The sequence below is a fragment of the Crassostrea angulata genome, chromosome 6 (assembly GCF_025612915.1).
Source record: "Crassostrea angulata isolate pt1a10 chromosome 6, ASM2561291v2, whole genome shotgun sequence".
Taxonomy (NCBI): Eukaryota; Metazoa; Mollusca; class Bivalvia; order Ostreida; family Ostreidae; genus Magallana; species Magallana angulata.
The window spans coordinates 24,464,374-24,482,471 of record NC_069116.1 but is presented as its reverse complement, the minus strand read 5'-3'; the positions used below and the strand labels follow the sequence as shown (position 1 = coordinate 24,482,471).

Here is an 18,098-nt window from a genome sequence, read left to right as displayed (position 1 = left end):
CCCTGCAATATCTTGTGTTTGCACTTCCAATCCTGTTTTCATTTCAGCAAGAGCTTTAACAAGTGAGGTCTTTCTTTTAGAATATCACAAATTTTAAGGGCACAGCAAAGGGTAACAGAGAGGCTTTCTGTGCCAATGGTACCCAGAGGAAGTTGAAGAACCAATTAAAATATCTGTCATCAAGAAAGATAATTATAAGACTAGGTTTATTCAACATGAATAACTTCTAATCTTTTGACCCCTTCTTAGGTGCAAATCTACCCACACTGTCAGAAATAAATTCTGATGGAAAGGTGTTTTTTTCCCTGAATTTACATACTTGATTCAATTTATCTTATGCTCTCTGAAATAAATTCTGAAATTTGAAGTGACTGGTCATTTTTTGTAAGAGATTTTCTGTGTATTAATACATGTATGCCCGTGGGCTTACTTCCTAACTCCTACCCCACTTTTATAATATCAAGATGTCTGACCATCAAGAAATCATGTTCATTATAGGCGCACTTTTTCTAAAGAAAAAGGAAATGGAAAAGACATTTATTGTGATCTTTATGGCACAAAGAAGGATCTTCCTTACAAATCTACAGATAATCTACTAAGACCTTGTACTACTGCAACCAAAGTTTTTATCATATTATACTTAGATGATTGCAAATATTAACTTAATGTATCAATAAATGACAAGGGTAATATAATTCTTTTTACCCTAATACATGCGTACTTGTGCCAATAATGAAGTTTATTTCCGAGAAAATAGTAAATATCAAATGATTCAATCAAGTTCATCCTGTTTACCGAGACTGTTCGATTATCAAAATATGACATCATTTTATTTGGTGAGGAATTAATGCTTCTTCATCCATTTAGACTTAACATCACATCATTAGATAATACTCCATTCCAGAAATTAATCACAAGAGTTTTATCAATGGTTGCTCTTAACAAAAATCAAAATATTGTATAAAATGCCCAAAGTGGGAGCTACAACTGTCTGCCCAAAGTGGAAGCTACAACTGTCTGCCCAAAGTGGAAGCTACAACTGTCTCCTAGATATCTATCAACCCAGTGTTAATCAAGAAACACTGATTAACGGTATTCATCTCAGGAAAATGCACTGCTTAATTCTCTGTCAAAACCCCTCCCTTGATAACATACACGATAACATGCATAGAATATGAAATTTGGAATTTCTAGACGAATCCATAACTGCTTGATGTAAAGAACATCACTTTTTTTATGCCCCGAAATGTGAAAAATCTGCGTATTTATATTTCTAATTTATCATACGTTGTCTTTCTGTCTGTGAAAACTTGAATATTTTTCTCGCTTTACTTACCCCTGTATTTGAATCTGATTGTCCATTTATGTGTGCTGTCCAGTTCTTTAGGTTTGAAAATTTAGATGAATCTAATAAAACAACTGAAAAATAGAAAAAATACATTGATAAATGACTTGAATTTCTATAACTGCAAAAAAATGCAGCAATGGAGACATTTTGTAAATACATTTTCTGTCTTTTTAACACTTTTCTTTTTAAGACTTCTTCTTTTACAAAAGTTTGGCATTTATTTTCATGATTTAAAATTGCATTTTTCTGTGATCTTACATTTGATGATTTTTATTCAGTCAATTCTTAATAGAAGTCAGTGATAAACAGCATAAATGGTTCACTCCACAATTACACATAGCACATCTACTACAGCAGTTATTAATGGAGATGGAGCAAGGTAACACAAAACACTTTCAAAAATGAAAATCAAACAACATTTCTCCATTCAATCTGAATTTTAAAGCAAAAAAATTTAATAGCGAGCAATTAAAAATATTATGGCTTCTTTTTAAGAAATTGCTTAACACACTTCATCTACTTGATAAGAAATATTTCAATGATAAAATCACTTACAGCTTTTCTGACTATTTACTTTAATGCATGTTTAATTTACTGAGAAGATTTGAGGGAAATTCTTCCCTTGTGCAATAAATCTGTAACAGGGTGTGAAATCTAGTACATCTGATGGCAGTGATGAATTTAATGTGTGGACTGAAGGTTCACATCTTGCACTCTACCAGTTTAACAACCCCACAGCTACGGGACCTTGGTCAACTGCTACAGGTAACAGGTGAGCTTGATGAAAATGCCACAAATTCCCTAAAATGTAGGTATTGTTTTGTCTGGCTCGTGTACCTGAGTCTAACATCGTTGTTTAGGATTAAGCTGTCACCGACTTGCTCAATGTTGCCGTCAATCTTCCTCACTCAATGTGCCATTAAAAACATTCCTGGACCCCAGACTTAATTCATACATAAATTAAAGCCAGTCTTATCGTAGAGATCTAATATCTTTTTTCCACATTTAATTGGTCATAAATTGCAGCAACACAGACTTTCTGTCTTAATCTGCACCTGCACAAAACTTTCTCTTACCAGTTACACAACAAACTTTCTCCCCATCCAAAAAAAATTTTTTTTTAATGCCATCGTAAAGCCTCTCTTTAGTGCTTATCATATCTTTATCTTTATTACGCTATAAAAAATATTAATAAAATATAAACATCAAGCTGTAAATTAAACACTTCACATCTATTAGAAATCTCACACTGACCATTAAGTTAACACAAACAATGCTACTTGCCCTAGCAATGAAAATGGCGGCTAAGGTTTACAACACAACACTACATAATCAAATTGATCGATTCTGTAGCTGTGTGAGTGACCACTAGCCTGTTATTAGCATTATCGCCAGAAAACTACCAGTGGCTTATATTCTACTCCTCTAAAGTGACTGGTCACAGCTAGCCAATCAAATAAACATCACAAGGTGATCATTTCTGTAGCAGTTTCATCTACATCAGAATCTAAAACACAGTACATACTCTCATAAAATGGACGGCCTGAAATAACAATTTACAAGAAAATTTTCTCAAATATTTGAGGTGTTGTTTTTTTTCGCAGGTTTCCATAAGAGCTTTCCATTGTGAGAGTTAATAATTACGAGCAGGGGGTTTTATCATACACTAGTTTACTAAGCAGTGTGATAAGATCACATAATTGGTCATGTATTCATATCAGCCTAACTTGATCACAGAAAGTACAGCACCATGCCACATGACTCACTTTCACAAAGTCCACGGGCTAAAAAACCAGGACTGCAGGGCCTGAATACGTGAACATGGTGAATGTTATCATCCATGGATATCATAACAAACCATCATAACAAACCACAGAACCACAGAGTGGTGGGGGAAAGGGACACTTTCTCACTCTCGCTTTCAACAGTTCTTTTACCCAATGAAATAATAAAACATTGCGGAGAAGGTTCGAAAAATGAATCAAGTTAAAATCGTGTGAGAAAAAGTGGCCAAGGAAGTGTCACAATGAAAGTATGAAAAGCATACACTTCATTCACTTAGCACCACCCAAATCTTTCAAGTTCAAGTCGGCCTGTGAGGGTGAAGAAGTACAAAGGTATATATCTCTAAAAGGTGTATCTCTGAATGTAAGGGGGCTCTTTTACAAGGCCGGTTCCTGATCATTAGCCCTGATTAACACTGATCAGGTGTGATGCTCCTGACAGACAGCTCCTCTGCATCTGTTATCACTGAGCAGCTCTTTTTTTAACAAACTTGAAACATATCGGTTCTAACTAAAATAGCCATCTACCATCATCGACCATCCCAGAGTACGATTCGTTCTCTGCATCTGCTTCCCATTGGCAGGTCCTTCCAAATATTTACAAACTCACTGCATATCTCTGAACCATAACAAGCCCCCACAGCCCAATTTGTATGTCATGTCTTTTTTTTTGCCCAAATGATATTGTTTGCTAGATAAGTTCCAACACATTGTTCACTTACTAGAGGAGTAAAACTTGTAAAAAAGTGGAATAGCGTTTTGGCAACATGCATTTTCCCTCCCTGAAATCTGTGAATGATGTTCTTTGATATTTTTGTCCTGTTGAGTTACACTATTGGTTTCTATGTTGGAAGTTGGCTACAGATAAAGTAATCTTTATTTAAACAGCAACCTGATGCAGATGCCTAGCAAGTGATCTCCTCAGAAATCTTTCTATTGGTACCGAAAAATGCTGCTCTTGAAAATTACACTCGGTTACCAACAGGTATATGGTAATAAATTGTATGATTTTTATGGATCATCTCAACTAAATGGACAACACATGGCTTCAAAATTATTAAAGCCACATTTCAGTTGAAAACAAAATTGTTGTAACAGATGAGGGTTTTTTTTTTCAATTCCATTTGTGCCATTAAGTTGGAGTAAGTCAAGTAGATGTGTTTAAATTAATTTCAAAATTTGTAGAAAACTAATGCCATGCCACGGCAAGGCAACGACACTGAAAAATATGGCATCTCTGTTATCAGAAGAAAGAGTATTATTCTTCATTCCAAAAATTCTTGAGTTTTTATTTTGAAAAATATTTTCAAGAATTGAAAGCATCCTTGATTTCTTCACATGTTGTTGATCTTTTTTTTTTTTTTAAAGAAAAATTTAAGTTTTTTCCAAACTAAACACCTAATAATTTTGAATTTGAATTCAAGTCTTAGTCATAGATTATGCAATGATTATCTTTTACTGGTTGCCAATCAACAGCTACTAATGCAAGATTACGTCAAGGAAACCAACAGTTTTGGATTTCCCAAAGGCACAGCAAATGAGCGAAAGGTCGTTGGAAGGTGTTAAAGGCACTCAAATGAGGAATTACACCCCCAAAAGAGGGCGAAAAACAATAAAACGTACTGCAAGAAGTGCCAAACACAGTACTATGGGATCCACTTGTATTCCTCTCTTGTCAATACAAAGTTGAAATACAACCCAATTTAATGGGTCTGAGCAAATAGATTTGATTGTGGACAATCTTCAATTTTCACTTTGGGTAAGATCTCTGCTAAGAGATGAAAACTTCAAATTGCCGATTTACCTCTTCATTGAGATGGCAACGTAAAACAACTTGCACCCTACACACTGTTCTTATGTTAAAAAAATATGTAAGTTTCAAGTTCATTTTCAGAATAACGCAGACATGGTCCAATTTACATGTCCTACTTCTTGTTTGATGTTTTTCCTATTTTAATTGTCATTGATATCAGATATTTTATAAACTTTACCATCTTGTAAAAAAAAAAAAAATTAAAACTTTACTTCCTACAAAAAATCTTCATTAGATTTCACAACTAATAGCATCACCATAAATGCAGGTTGTCTACCGAATAAAGTTACCAAAATTCCAAAAAAACTCCAAGCTGCGAGTGACTGTCAACCTAATGGCATTACGATTCTAATAATTCTTCAAAAGGCTGTATACATCAGTCACATCTTTCAAATAACAAATACTTAGACACCCAAATTCAACTAAACACATTGAAATCTCTTAAACTAGAAACATTCAACAGGAGGAAAATCAATGCAAATAGGATCTTGTTTGACAGCTAACATATAGCAGATTCCTGGAAAAGAATAAATGCCATCATATAAACTATCCGTTCTAACAAAAAATTAGAGGGAGACGAAATAGAATTAACATTTCTAGCTTTATTGCTCTGTTACAGCAGCTGAATGGAGAGAGAGATATATAGGCTTGACAAACACATTTCTTATTTTTTTTACATAATGTATACACACAATTCTAAAATGCATTAATCTAACTTTTCTGCATATGACACGATAAGTTTTACTACGAGCATATTGGTTTTAAAACTTTGAAAGAGATCCAAAGAGCAAGGAATCTTGGAAACTTAACTTTTGTCTTCATTTTTTTTGCATGGTCTTTATTTTTTTTTATCTTAATTAATCTTTCAATTTTTTCAGATTCAAATATTATTCAATCATAATTTCCAGAACATTTGATAAAATCTACATCAGGTTTGATAAACCGTAAATCTATCAGCTAAAATAAGTCATCTCCACTCATTTCTGTGAAGTAATACAAAAAAGCTGCCATCCTTGTCAGGACCATGTGATGAAGTTCAGAACTCAAGGAATAGAGCTCGAGGACCGAATCCCCCCCCCCCCCCCCCCCCCCCAGTTTCCGTCCCTGACCAAAAATTATCATGCAATATTTGACTTTATTCCCATTGTAAGAAGCAATCATCTTGCTTATCTGTGAAACATAACACATGGTTCACTGGACCTACCCTATCACAAAGATCCCAAAATCCTTTGAGTAAGAAATAAACATTTCTGCAATTTATGTGGAAATTTGGGGTCTTTGAATTTCTTTTTTACCCATTGAAAGCTGTGAAATGAGGCAGAGAGGTAGATGAAAGACCCCTGCAAAGTTGCCTGGAAAAGACAGAGTTGTCAAATGCAAATTAGAAGCTAAGACCAGAAGCATAATGCATACTATTCATTTTCAAGATTATCAATTCAAAAAACATGGATGGGGGAAAAAATTGAAAGAAGTGTGGAGATGAAAGCCATGAACACTAGGGGGAGAAGTACAGTGATAATCAAGTCTTCGAATACCGGATAGCAGAAGCATTGGTATAGAAGACTTTCAAACACACATCACTGGAATCCAATGCAGGATATGATTGAGTTTCATCTTTATAGAAACTGGTTTCTAGTGAGAGATTTTGCAGAAGGTTTTTTTTTTAACATTATTGTCTAAAACACAGACTAAAAGCCCGAGGCATTTCAGTTTAAAATGCATTTCGCTGAACATTTTCAATATAAAACTTTAAAATTATCAACCAAATCAAATCCAAGTTCAAAAGCGATTTTCACACTCTCACAGCATAAAAATTTGATTGAACTGAATGGGTTTGAAAATAAGAAGGGCAAATTACGCACCTTTTGACAACCTGCCTGGCTTGATGTTACCCTTGAGGTTACAAGGGTCCCTTCCTCGCAACCCAATTTTCACCATTAACCAAATAATTGTCAAAACAGTTCAGCTTCCCAAATAGGGAAAATGTTCTAAATTGATTACCTAACAGAAAATGAGCACATTAAACAGTTGACATGAATCAAATTTTATAGCGAGTACTTCAGCAGAACACCTCTGATTTTCGTTAGCCTTCCCAGTTTTCCCGCACTTAACTGCTGTAGCGAATTATATTAATAAATCAACTTGTTGCATAGGGTTCACAATTATTGCTCTGGCAGTGAACATTACTACTATAACTTAATTTTCTTTCATTGAATACCTAGCAGTAAAGAAGCACAGGAATGCTGCATCACTGCTGCCAGAGTGCATTGAGAGATCTTCATATTTCCCTTCATGCAACTCAAACCTATCTCTCATTAGTCATTAGCGCTGACATGGAAATAAATTAATTCCCTTTTAACCCTCCACTGCATATTTACCCCCTTATCTGAAGCCCTGCGAGCACAGAGTACCCGTTATCAAATTAATTAATTTGTAACATTTGAATTCAAAATAAATAGTCTGTAAGTCAATAGACCAAGGGATTAGGGTGCAAGGCAATAAAGGAGGAAAATGCCCACCAGTGTATCTAGATACCCTGGCCACGACTGTTGCTACCCAGTGTTATCACTTGTTACACTATAACCTAACTAAGATAACTCCAGAGCTCTTAGTGAATTTGATTTATAACGTCCAACTCTTCCATAAAATGGTCCCTTTCCACAACAGAGAGCTGCAAACTTTCTCCTCTTGAAATGCAGGCTCTTTACAATATGTATGAAAAGTGGTTCAAACACTAAATTCTATAGTCGATTGTGATGGCAGCAGTTGTTTCCAGTGTTAACGGACCAGTAGTTAATTTCATCGATACTAGTTCTTATATTATTCATTACCTCTAAAGACTTTGTGTATAATGGACAATTACTTAGTATGTTCCAGTAACCCATTTATATTAATTTTCACCTGTGCAAAATCATTTCATTTATGCTCTTACTATATGTGGTATATGTATGTTTCCCTGCATGTAGATTATAGGGTATGTAAGGAAAAACTACAACATTCTGCTTCACTTTCATCTCTCACAGGTGTCAACAAAATGCTACATAATGCCTCATTATTAAACAAATTGAAAGACTTTTCAAAACACCAACTGCTGGGCCAACATGCTTTGAAGTATTATAGCTAATCAACTGTAAACATTTATTTCTGCAAAAACAGCAAGTGTGATGTCAACTTTTTATTTTTATTTCCACGTACATATGAAAAACAAAATGGTGTCATTAAAATTTGGTCGGCCAGACAAGTTTGCGTTTTTCTCTCTTTTCCCCATCATGCTCCATTGCTCCAGTATTGTTTTACAAACCACTCCTTTTAGTTGTAAAAGGCTTTCTTTGTCACTAGTCTATTGTGTAATTCTGAAAGTTTACTCTTCATTGCGAGGGTTAGTTTACCAGTAACACAGGGCCTTACATACTTGCCTGAACATAATACTACACATTAACAGATCAATTCCCTTTTCCTCTCTGCGCAAAAATAACAAAAACGTTAGCTCTTCGTGTTTTCTTTCATCCTTTTACATCTTTTTAAGCCTTAAAAAGACGTTTCTAAATATCTCACCATCCCCCCCCCCCAACATACTTGGTAATATTTTCCCTCAAGCCTACTTTATTTTCACCATCTTTTCTTTAAAGAATCTAACTTCAAGCAAAAAGGCTTATTACATAACTTTCTTGAAGTCAATCACATCTTTTGTTTGCATCGGTGAATCATTTACATTTTGAAAGATTTATTAAAAAGAAACTTGAGAGAAAGGCCATTGCACTTCAAAGATGTGCTTGTTAGTTTCATTCTTCAAAAGTACCGGTACTCTCTAATAGATTCATCCTGGAACTTAAGACTAGAAACACTTGTAAATATCTTGTTTTTTCAACAACATTACATAATGAATAGTTTACCCCAGGCTGATTTACAACTCCATTTGGCGTCTTCCTATCATGTTCAAGAACATAAAATTCATTCTAATTATGAAACGTATATCCTTTCTTCCTAACTGCTCAAACTGACACTTTTGGTCAGCTTTCATCAAAATCAACCCCCAAATTTTATCTCTCTGACCCTAGAGCACCTCTATAACATGAAACTGGTGTAAAAATACTCGCCTTTAAAAAAAATCAAGACATTTGATATACTAAAAGATTATTTCTTTCTCCAAGCAATTTTTAACACCACTGTAATCTATGTTTGAATATTTAAACCAAGTCTTTCTCATCATTCAAATGTTTTAACCAATTAACCTTAGCATTTTTTTTTTTTTACAAGTGAAATTTTTTTTAAGGTTTCCTTTTTTAAAACAGAGTTTATTTATATAAAAAAACAACAACTATTAATACATCTAATTAGGTCAGTTTAAAACTTATACTTAAAACGATAGCTAAATGAGTAGTTTGTATATAAAATGATTTAAAACTTTCAATAAATGTAGATTTTTGTGAATAATTATTTCAGTCCCCCACCCCAATTTTATAACCTATTTTTCCCAAATCGAATATCACAAACAAAACATATTGTTGCACTTCTTTGGGCATGATGCACACACTGCTTGTATTAGTATAAGTACCGGTACTTAAGGAAAATAATGACGGTACTTGAGAAGTGAGTGCGATTCTATCAGAGCGCTACCACTTCTAAAACAAATGATAAATATCAGGAGGAAGGTATTTCCTTTCTGTAATACGGCAATCACTGTGGTTATGGCCGGTCCAGACATCAGACGTTACACCAACAGTAGAGAAAAACATACTGGTGGCTCACGTCTAAGACTGTCCATTAACACTCGGCTGAGGAATATCAACACTTGATAAGAATAGAACAAATTAATCAGACAGCTTTTTTAGGACAGTGATGAACGTAACCAATCAAAAAAAATCTGTTACACAAGAAACAATGTGCACTAAGTCATAATATAAAAGACTTGAAGTGAGACCTACTGTTAGGACTAGCACAGATGATTATTAGATTGAGTAACCCCCGTCCCCCCCAACAAATAAAATAAAACTCCCTTAATCCACCATAAAATACCCTAACAGTACTTATTATCAGGTGGACAGAGTGAACAAAGGGCCCCCGACTTCTTATCATGCATGGTCCCACTAACAAGTGCTCTATCTCCCTCTCTTGCTATCAGACTTGATCCATATAATTATACAAGGTTTCTTGACAAAAGAACATCATTCCATGCTGCTCAATGACAAATAAACAGATTAGTAGATTGTAACATGTAATAAATCCATACTCAGTATCCCCATGTAGATAAGTGTTATATTGTCGGACAATGGCTGAATGGCTTTACAAGTTTTGGAGCTTCAAGAGACTCAAACTCCTATGCCAGGCAGATTTACTGAGTGTGAAACAGGTCATAAAGCAATAATGCATACAGGTATACCCTACTTAATATGCAAAGAAGGCAAACAAAATCGAGTATGATTGATCACTTAAAAATATATTGTGTACTATAAATGCCATGTCAAAAATCTCACCTGACTGAACGAGGGACTTTGAACATCAATAAATCAGTCTTCCCCTTTCTTTCATTACAAGTTATTTCATAATCTCTCTGTTTGAACAAGCAAGCACACCATCAATATTAGCCATCTACCCAGGCTTGTATTTACACCTATATTCAGCACAGTAACCAGGTTCCATTTTAATGGCTTCCTCTGTTTTCAACATCTCAATTTTCACTCAATTTTCCAATTGAGTGGACAAAACTAATGGCCTTGGAACTCCGCCTCTGTGCCCACTACTTTCCACTTTCCATAGCTCAGGTAATTTACGCTGGTCATCGCCATTTCACTAAAACCCGCCTCAAGCGAGCAAGATTGTCCAAATCTAAAACAAGTGATGATATCTCTGTGCTCCATTTCACTTAGTGGACCCCTCTCAAAAATATTGAATGTATCTAAAGGATTTGTATGCATTAAGAGTGAAAATTACTGAAGAAAAAAGACATCCAGGCATTTTCTCGCCCAATAAAAAGGAGCTAGGTATTACTTGTGGATTGTTTCATCTTAGAGCCTGCTTTTGCCACACACAGTTAGGTATCAATTCTTCCAACAACAACAAAGACATGCCTATTCTTTTTGTTACTACAAGGTGTGTGGAAGTAAACACTTTCATTCAAAGCTTGATAGTATTAAAGCCTTTCTTTTACCACTTTTGCTAAATACTGTCACAACTCCAACACCCATTACATAACACAATCAAATCATGACACCAAAAGTTAAGTGACCAAGGCGTCCTTTCCAAGTGTAATTCAAATTAAACGCATTTTGCATATCTTAAATGTCTCTGCAGGGAATAACAGAATTTAAACTGATACTATGGCAATCAAGAAACAATTTAGTCGGCATGATAGTCGACCTTAGGACTATTTCTGATAAGGTTTCGGCCCCCAGCTCGGTGAGAAATCACCTGGACTAAAATGCCATGTGAAGAGTCTCGATCAATGTGATAAATTCCTCTAAAAAATTCTTAAATGCACTTCTACTCCATTGTTATATATATGCAAACAATTTAAAAACTTCAATTCAATTTTTATAAATTTTATTCTAGAGTGAGGGAAGAAAACCACCTACTAAGTTTATTGGAACTTGATATGTTTTTGGTTTGGAACACAATCATTTTCGATTCACTTCCTATGAAAGTTTCTATTAGAAATGGAGCTGTCCCTAGCACAAAAGCAGTTAAAAGACCATCATGAATTCCTGTCTCATGTTTTCGTCCGCTGGGTGCATCAAGACCCTGTTATGTGTTCCAGCGCTCAAGCGGAATAATTCCTCGACTGAATTTAGAGCAGAAGGCTACAATTGTTGGTGAATTTAAAGATGGGTAATTACCATAATTACACCACAATGTCTACTCTTGTTTATTCAGTAATTGCAGGTACTGACAACTGAAATATGAAATTGCTACCTATGACAACGCCAAATTTACCAATATTACTCTTTGTCCCACTAAAGGAGATATCTTCTTTGGGAATTTAAAATTACAGCTATGTTTTATATTCTCCATACTGTGATACATGTTCAAAAAATACTCAATTTAATTTGTTTTCCGTCTCACTTAATATTCTTTTAAAATTAATTTTAATTTCAGCTTACCAACAAATTTTAATTTAATTGAAATATACTGATTTTAAAATTATGAAATGGTTATGTTTCAATGAATAAGTTTCAACTGTTTCTTTTCTTTACTTTTTTTTAATTTCTAGTAAAAAACGTACACAATTGTTTTAATGTTAAAATAATCAAAAATTTGAAATCCAAAATTTTATTAGAAAATCAATTCATAGAATTTACAGTTCAGACAAAGCCTTGGATCCTTCATATGGTCAAAATTACTAGGACCTATCCAACGAACAAACCTTTTTTTAACACAAATTTATCACAAATATTTCTTAAAGTTTTTTATGATATGTGATTTTATAAAACTAAATCCTTTACAAAAACACATCTCTGTACGTGTTACTGTAGACTGAAATAAATCCTTATAAGTTTCGCATGAAAGGTTTTAATATAGGAATTCTTTCGAGTTGAGTAAATCCCTTCTGTCAACAAATCCCGAAAGCCGACAACCAAAGAAAAATCTCATGACAGACCCAAGTGTCTTTATAGGTCCCCGAGTCCACTCACCAAATTTCCATGGAATGTCAAAAGCAGTCTTTTGGTAGATAAAACTTACATAAAGTCTTTCTATATTTTAATATTCAATCTCAAATTTGAGAGAGCTATTTGCCCCTCGAACATCTATAGCAGTACAATGTTGTGGTAATCAACACGAATTTTCTAAAAACATCGCCGATTTTTTACTTTTTTATATTGTGAAGGACAAAACAGATATATTTTGACTCGACTTACCTTCCCTAGTGCATAGTCCCACAGAAGATAAACAAATTAATACAATAAAATACGGAGCCACTGAAAACACCGTCCGTCTCCTCGCCATGTTTCACTTTCTGCTACCAAAATTGACGCATGCGCGGTGATATTTGTATACATAGGAATGAAGTGCAACACCTCCGTGTTTTTTCTTTGATTGAACACCCGCTCTGTGTCCTCATCAGATAAACGTGATAATGGATTGTAGGGGTGGAAAATTTATGTGAAATGTAGGAAAAATATAAATAAAAAACTTAATATCAACGATCACCAATCATTATTACGCGGATAGTCCGATGTTTCGTTAAGAGTGTCACAGGAGTAATGTCCCTTAATTATTGTGTCCACATCTGAAGTGGAAATCTCTAATTCGACGCGTCTAACTAATAAATTATTTTTTGAAATATGCAATTCTTAGAAGTCTCCATTTTCAAACAATATTTCAACAAAAATTAACATGTAGACAAGACGTTAGCTGTTCTGGCTTGTGATTGAGCAGGGCTACTGTGTTTTTTAATGCTCTCTGTCCTCCTTGATTTCTTTGTTGCTATTCACTTTTTGTCACGTTTTTACGGTACCTACATCTATTACATTAAATCTATGTGCATGTTGATTTGCGCATCATGTAATAATTTATTGATGTTAAAGAATAAACTGAAATTGAAATACCGGTCGGGTCCATAATGAGTCGTTTAATACAAAATAATTTTTATAAAATGATAGTTTTATATCGAAGAAATAAATGTATAGGCCTATTACACCAGCTGATAATTTACTTTCAAATAAAAAAATAACGTTATTAAAAATTAAATACATCTTACGTAATATAGAATCGTTTTCCGTGGAGTTAATTTCAAACAAAAAATATCAATATCCAAGGATGGGATTTTTAATCAAAAACGTAATTCCTGCATTAGTCCTCAAGCTCTGTACACTCATTCATAATCTATACATCTTTGTGTTCATTTTGTAATTGTAAATTCTGGCATTATCAAATCTTTTAGTATTTTTTGTTTAATTATTTTCTTTCTTTATTTCTGTTCCAATTTTCATTTTATTTACATGTATATATATCCTTTATGGAAAGCTGTACACCCCCCCCCCCCTTCACATTATTATTATGTTTTCCTATAAAATAATTTCCTATAATGATTTCACTCAACTACCCCCAAATTCCACAATAATCTTTCCACAATAATTTTAATCTAAATTTTATTTTTTGTTTGGCCTACACCATTACTTTTTAATAACATCAAATCATATTTGTGTCCTGGTTCAAAATAATAGATTGAATGTCACCAAACAATAATTCTTATCAAATTCCCATCATATTTATGTTTGATGGTATAATAAAATCTGTTGAAAAAATCCGAAATATATTCTGGTCAAAATTCTGGTTAAAATACTAAATAGTGTGTAACATATACTTTTTTTTGATTATAGCAAGCAGTATGCGGTGGCTTTGTTTTACTTTATTCAGGGTTTTTTTCAATCCGGGGGGTGGGAGAGTTGTTTCTATGTTTATTCAGATTCGTTTCTCAATGGGTTCACCTGTACTATTGCCGTGTGTGTCTCGTCTGTCAGTCTTGTTTATAAGATTAGTTACCCAGACGTTTTCTAATTGATTATGGTTTCTTATAAGCGTGATATTATTGCTCGTTATCTTACTGAGTTGTTACCTTTTTTCTTGTGATTTGGTATTAGATAGCGGTATCTGCCAGGGGTATAGATCAATATACAAATTCACGTATGTACACGAATAAAATATTTTCTCTATCAAGTCGGGTCCTATTGATCAATTTCTCCAACTTATTCAAAATTTGTAATACTTCACCCATTTTACATAGAGTCTCTCTCTCTCTCTCTCTCTCTCTCTCTCTCTCTCTCTCTCTCTCTCTCTCTCTCTCTCTCTCTCTCTCTCATTTCAAACCATAATTTTTTTAAACATATTTTATGTAAACCAGTGAAACTTGACAGCTCATACGTACTTTAAAGCGTGGTAAACTTAGAAAACTTATTAAAATCGAAGTTTATCTTGACAAGATGTAATCCCCCCAGCCCTATGTATTCGCATGATATGCTATGTACAACCCTCCACAGGGTATTTTGTAGAAGATGCATACTGTTATAAATTGACATATAAATATTGAATTTAGTTAAAAACTCAAGAAATGATAAAAAACAACAGATGTTAAGACTTAAAGAATCGCGTCCCCGCCCATTTTTTGATGCACTGCATATTGAAGGAGAAAAAAGGGTGTTTTTTATTTTTCATAATCGTACATTGGGAGCTATTTCAAAAAGAAAACAAAAAATTGTGATTTATGAAATGTTTCGAATTTTTGAAGCGAGATACCAAGCTGTTTTATGATTTATTAATCAGTATAGCATTGGTACCGTCTTCGTAGATTAGCGTTTGATGAACATGTGATGCAGAAACGTACGTAATTTCTATGTAAATGAACTTGTTAGGGTTCAAAACTTCATCTATATTCCTGATTTGTGGAACAGCTTGGAGTAAAAGAACGAAGCGTTTGTAATACAAAGGGTAATGAATTTTTACAACGATAAAATCAATAGATTCATAGATCAGACAGTTTCTAATGAGGGTAAGTCTTTCTCTTATCACGTGCATCGGTCTCCGACACGCGGCTATTACAACACAATTCCGGGACCTAATCAAGGGCCATCACGTGCCGTGGAATCGCGATTTTCACGCATGGCCGATTCCAGGCATTGGTTTCGCCACTTCCCGTCCTGATTGGCTTCGATAAAGTTGAACTGGATCGAATTGATTGTTATACCGTCTCGACCTAATCCAGACGATAGATACCTCATAATTACGTAAATTCATATCTCAATTAATTATTTAATAGAATCATAACAGCTACAATTGCAAGATATAGGAGCCCCAAAAACTGGTCGACTTTTCAAAAATCCGAAAAATTGCGTTAATTGTATTTTTTATAGCAAATTATTCTACCGCTTTTTTTTTTCACCGAAACGTCATTAGGTGATACGTGTGCTAAAAATAGGAAAAAATTTGATTATACAATTAAATGATATAAGTAAAGATAATACAAAAACACATCTGGACTGGATATCTCGTTATTTCTCGTCAATGATTTACACATGGGATGGAATACTGTGAGAAAATCCCAACTGCGTTTGATCCATAAATAGTCATTTCCGGATATGGAAGAGTTATGAAAATATTCTGTATCAAAAATCTTACTGAAAAGGATCGAAGAGCGAGTTTCTGTGGGGTCATAAATTGCGGAAAACTGTCGATTTTTATGTGCTGCTTCACATTTTTGCCGTTGGACCATCCGTCGCGCGGGTGATAAAGCACAGATTTAATGCCTCCCGGCCACGGCCATTTCTTGGTCAGCTGGACAGTGCCATGAAATTTTCTGGTGCAGTGGTGTGGCTAAGTTAGTGATTTATGAAAATGGTTTTTGCCACTGCAAGTCTGTGATGAAAAGATAGGAGGATTTGGATGTCAAAGAAGTGTCTCTTTATAAATCCCGGAAAGGGAAAGAGCACGCCAGTTTCTTGCACAGAGTTAAAATTCATTTTTTTTGTTACAGATTATGAGCTGTGTTATACACATCCTATTCAATCTGAATTATACATTTATAAAAAAAAATGTTATAATCTTTTTGTAATTTTATACTTTCATGAATAATACTGTTACATAATGTCGAATGAAATAAAAAGAATTGCTGTGATCAATAAAGTCACGAATATGTAAATATCAACTTGCTCTAGTAGTGTTATAAAATGTAAGAATGGTAATCCTTTTTAAAAGGCATATGAATGCTTGATTAGATGAAAGTGTGTCACTTTGAAAAACAAATGTGTGCTAATTACATATTAAAAAAAAATACTCTTTCTCAAAGAACATAGACATGTATATACTGTTTGTTCAGGACTACACGTTATACTGAAAGACTTGTTAGAATATGCGCTTTCTATACAATATGGTGCTTAATGATAGTAGAGGATATCAATGATGAATGATGAAGACGAAAATGATGACGATGATGATGATGATGATGATGATGATGATGATGATGATGATGATGATGACGACGATGATATTGATGTTGATGACGACGATGATATTGATAACAAAGTAAATGAAAACACTTAGCCATATAAAAACTGTATCGGGGTTGAAACTCGTTGGTAACGAACAAATTTTTTTTTTACTTTGTAGAACCAAAATTTAACAAGAACAATTACCTTATGAAATAAAGTTTATTCTAAAACTGGTTAACTTTAAGGAAAAAATAACAACAAAAACCATGTTTATTAAATATAAAAACAAGACATTTCTAAGAATCCCAGTCTGTTGTTATTGTTTTGGAGGTCATACAAACATTTTTCTTTCTTTTTTTTTACTTCCTGCGTCAACATTCATTGGATATCGATATCAAAACGCCGAAACCACAAACATGTCCAACAAAACAAGTATAGAAAGTGACGGCGGTCTCAAACAGTGCGTGTGTCAAAGTTTTCACTTTCGTCTCTGTAACACAAGTCCTCGGGTGAACTTAATTAACAGCGGTTTTTATTGGCTGAATGCCGATGACGTGTGTGTGTCTGAAGGTGACTTGACATTCTTCATCAAAGATGGATCAAGTACTGTGTAACTGATATCTTTGGCTTGACAGCGCATGTCTTGTCGAAATATCCGGTTTCACGATTTAGACATTCTTCTTCACTCCTACATCCATCTGTACCCGGATTATCGAAAGACAGACGGACATCAAAACAATATACATAATTCACATATATCTGATTATTGATAATATGATCACCCGCCAAACATGTATAATTAATTTAATCATTAATAAATTGTTATCACATACAATTTTCCGATTAAGATGTTTTGTTCTACACTGAAGCAAAAACTCTTTCATTTCATTAGCTATAGGCAACCAACTGTTGCCATTTTTTTTGGTCAATCTGCGCGGTTTACAACAATGTACCATAAAAGCATGGTATCAATAGTTGATTTACTTAGGGGGAGGGAGGGACGGAGGCTTTCCCAACCCTTTAAAACTCCTTAAAAAAGACATTTGTCTTTTATAAGTCAGTATGATTTATATACCGGTATGATAGTCTGAAAAAAAAAATTCTATTTCGGATACGGATTCGCCCATGCCAAGAACAAAGAAACGAAATCATGCAAGGTGGATGCCATCAAGATTTTGAAAACTGCAATGTACGGACAATATGGACAATATCAACCTTCTGCAGACAGAACAAAA

General features: G+C 34.1%; 1 protein-coding gene across 6 annotated transcripts in view; it reads right to left on the bottom strand.

Moving 5' to 3' along the window:
* Window positions 1-12,917, bottom strand: part of LOC128186737 (ephrin type-B receptor 1-B-like) — a 48,812-nt gene extending 35,895 nt beyond the window's left edge. For all 6 annotated transcript variants that reach the window (XM_052856606.1, XM_052856608.1, XM_052856610.1 and 3 more), the window contains exons 1-2: window positions 12,799-12,917; window positions 1,337-1,419 (exon numbers count right to left, since the gene is read on the bottom strand). In XM_052856606.1, the coding sequence (XP_052712566.1) occupies window positions 1,337-1,419; window positions 12,799-12,886 (171 nt within the window). In that variant the 5' untranslated portion in view covers window positions 12,887-12,917. The remainder of the gene's footprint in view (window positions 1-1,336; window positions 1,420-12,798) is intronic.
* Between the last annotated feature and the right edge of the window lie 5,181 nt (window positions 12,918-18,098).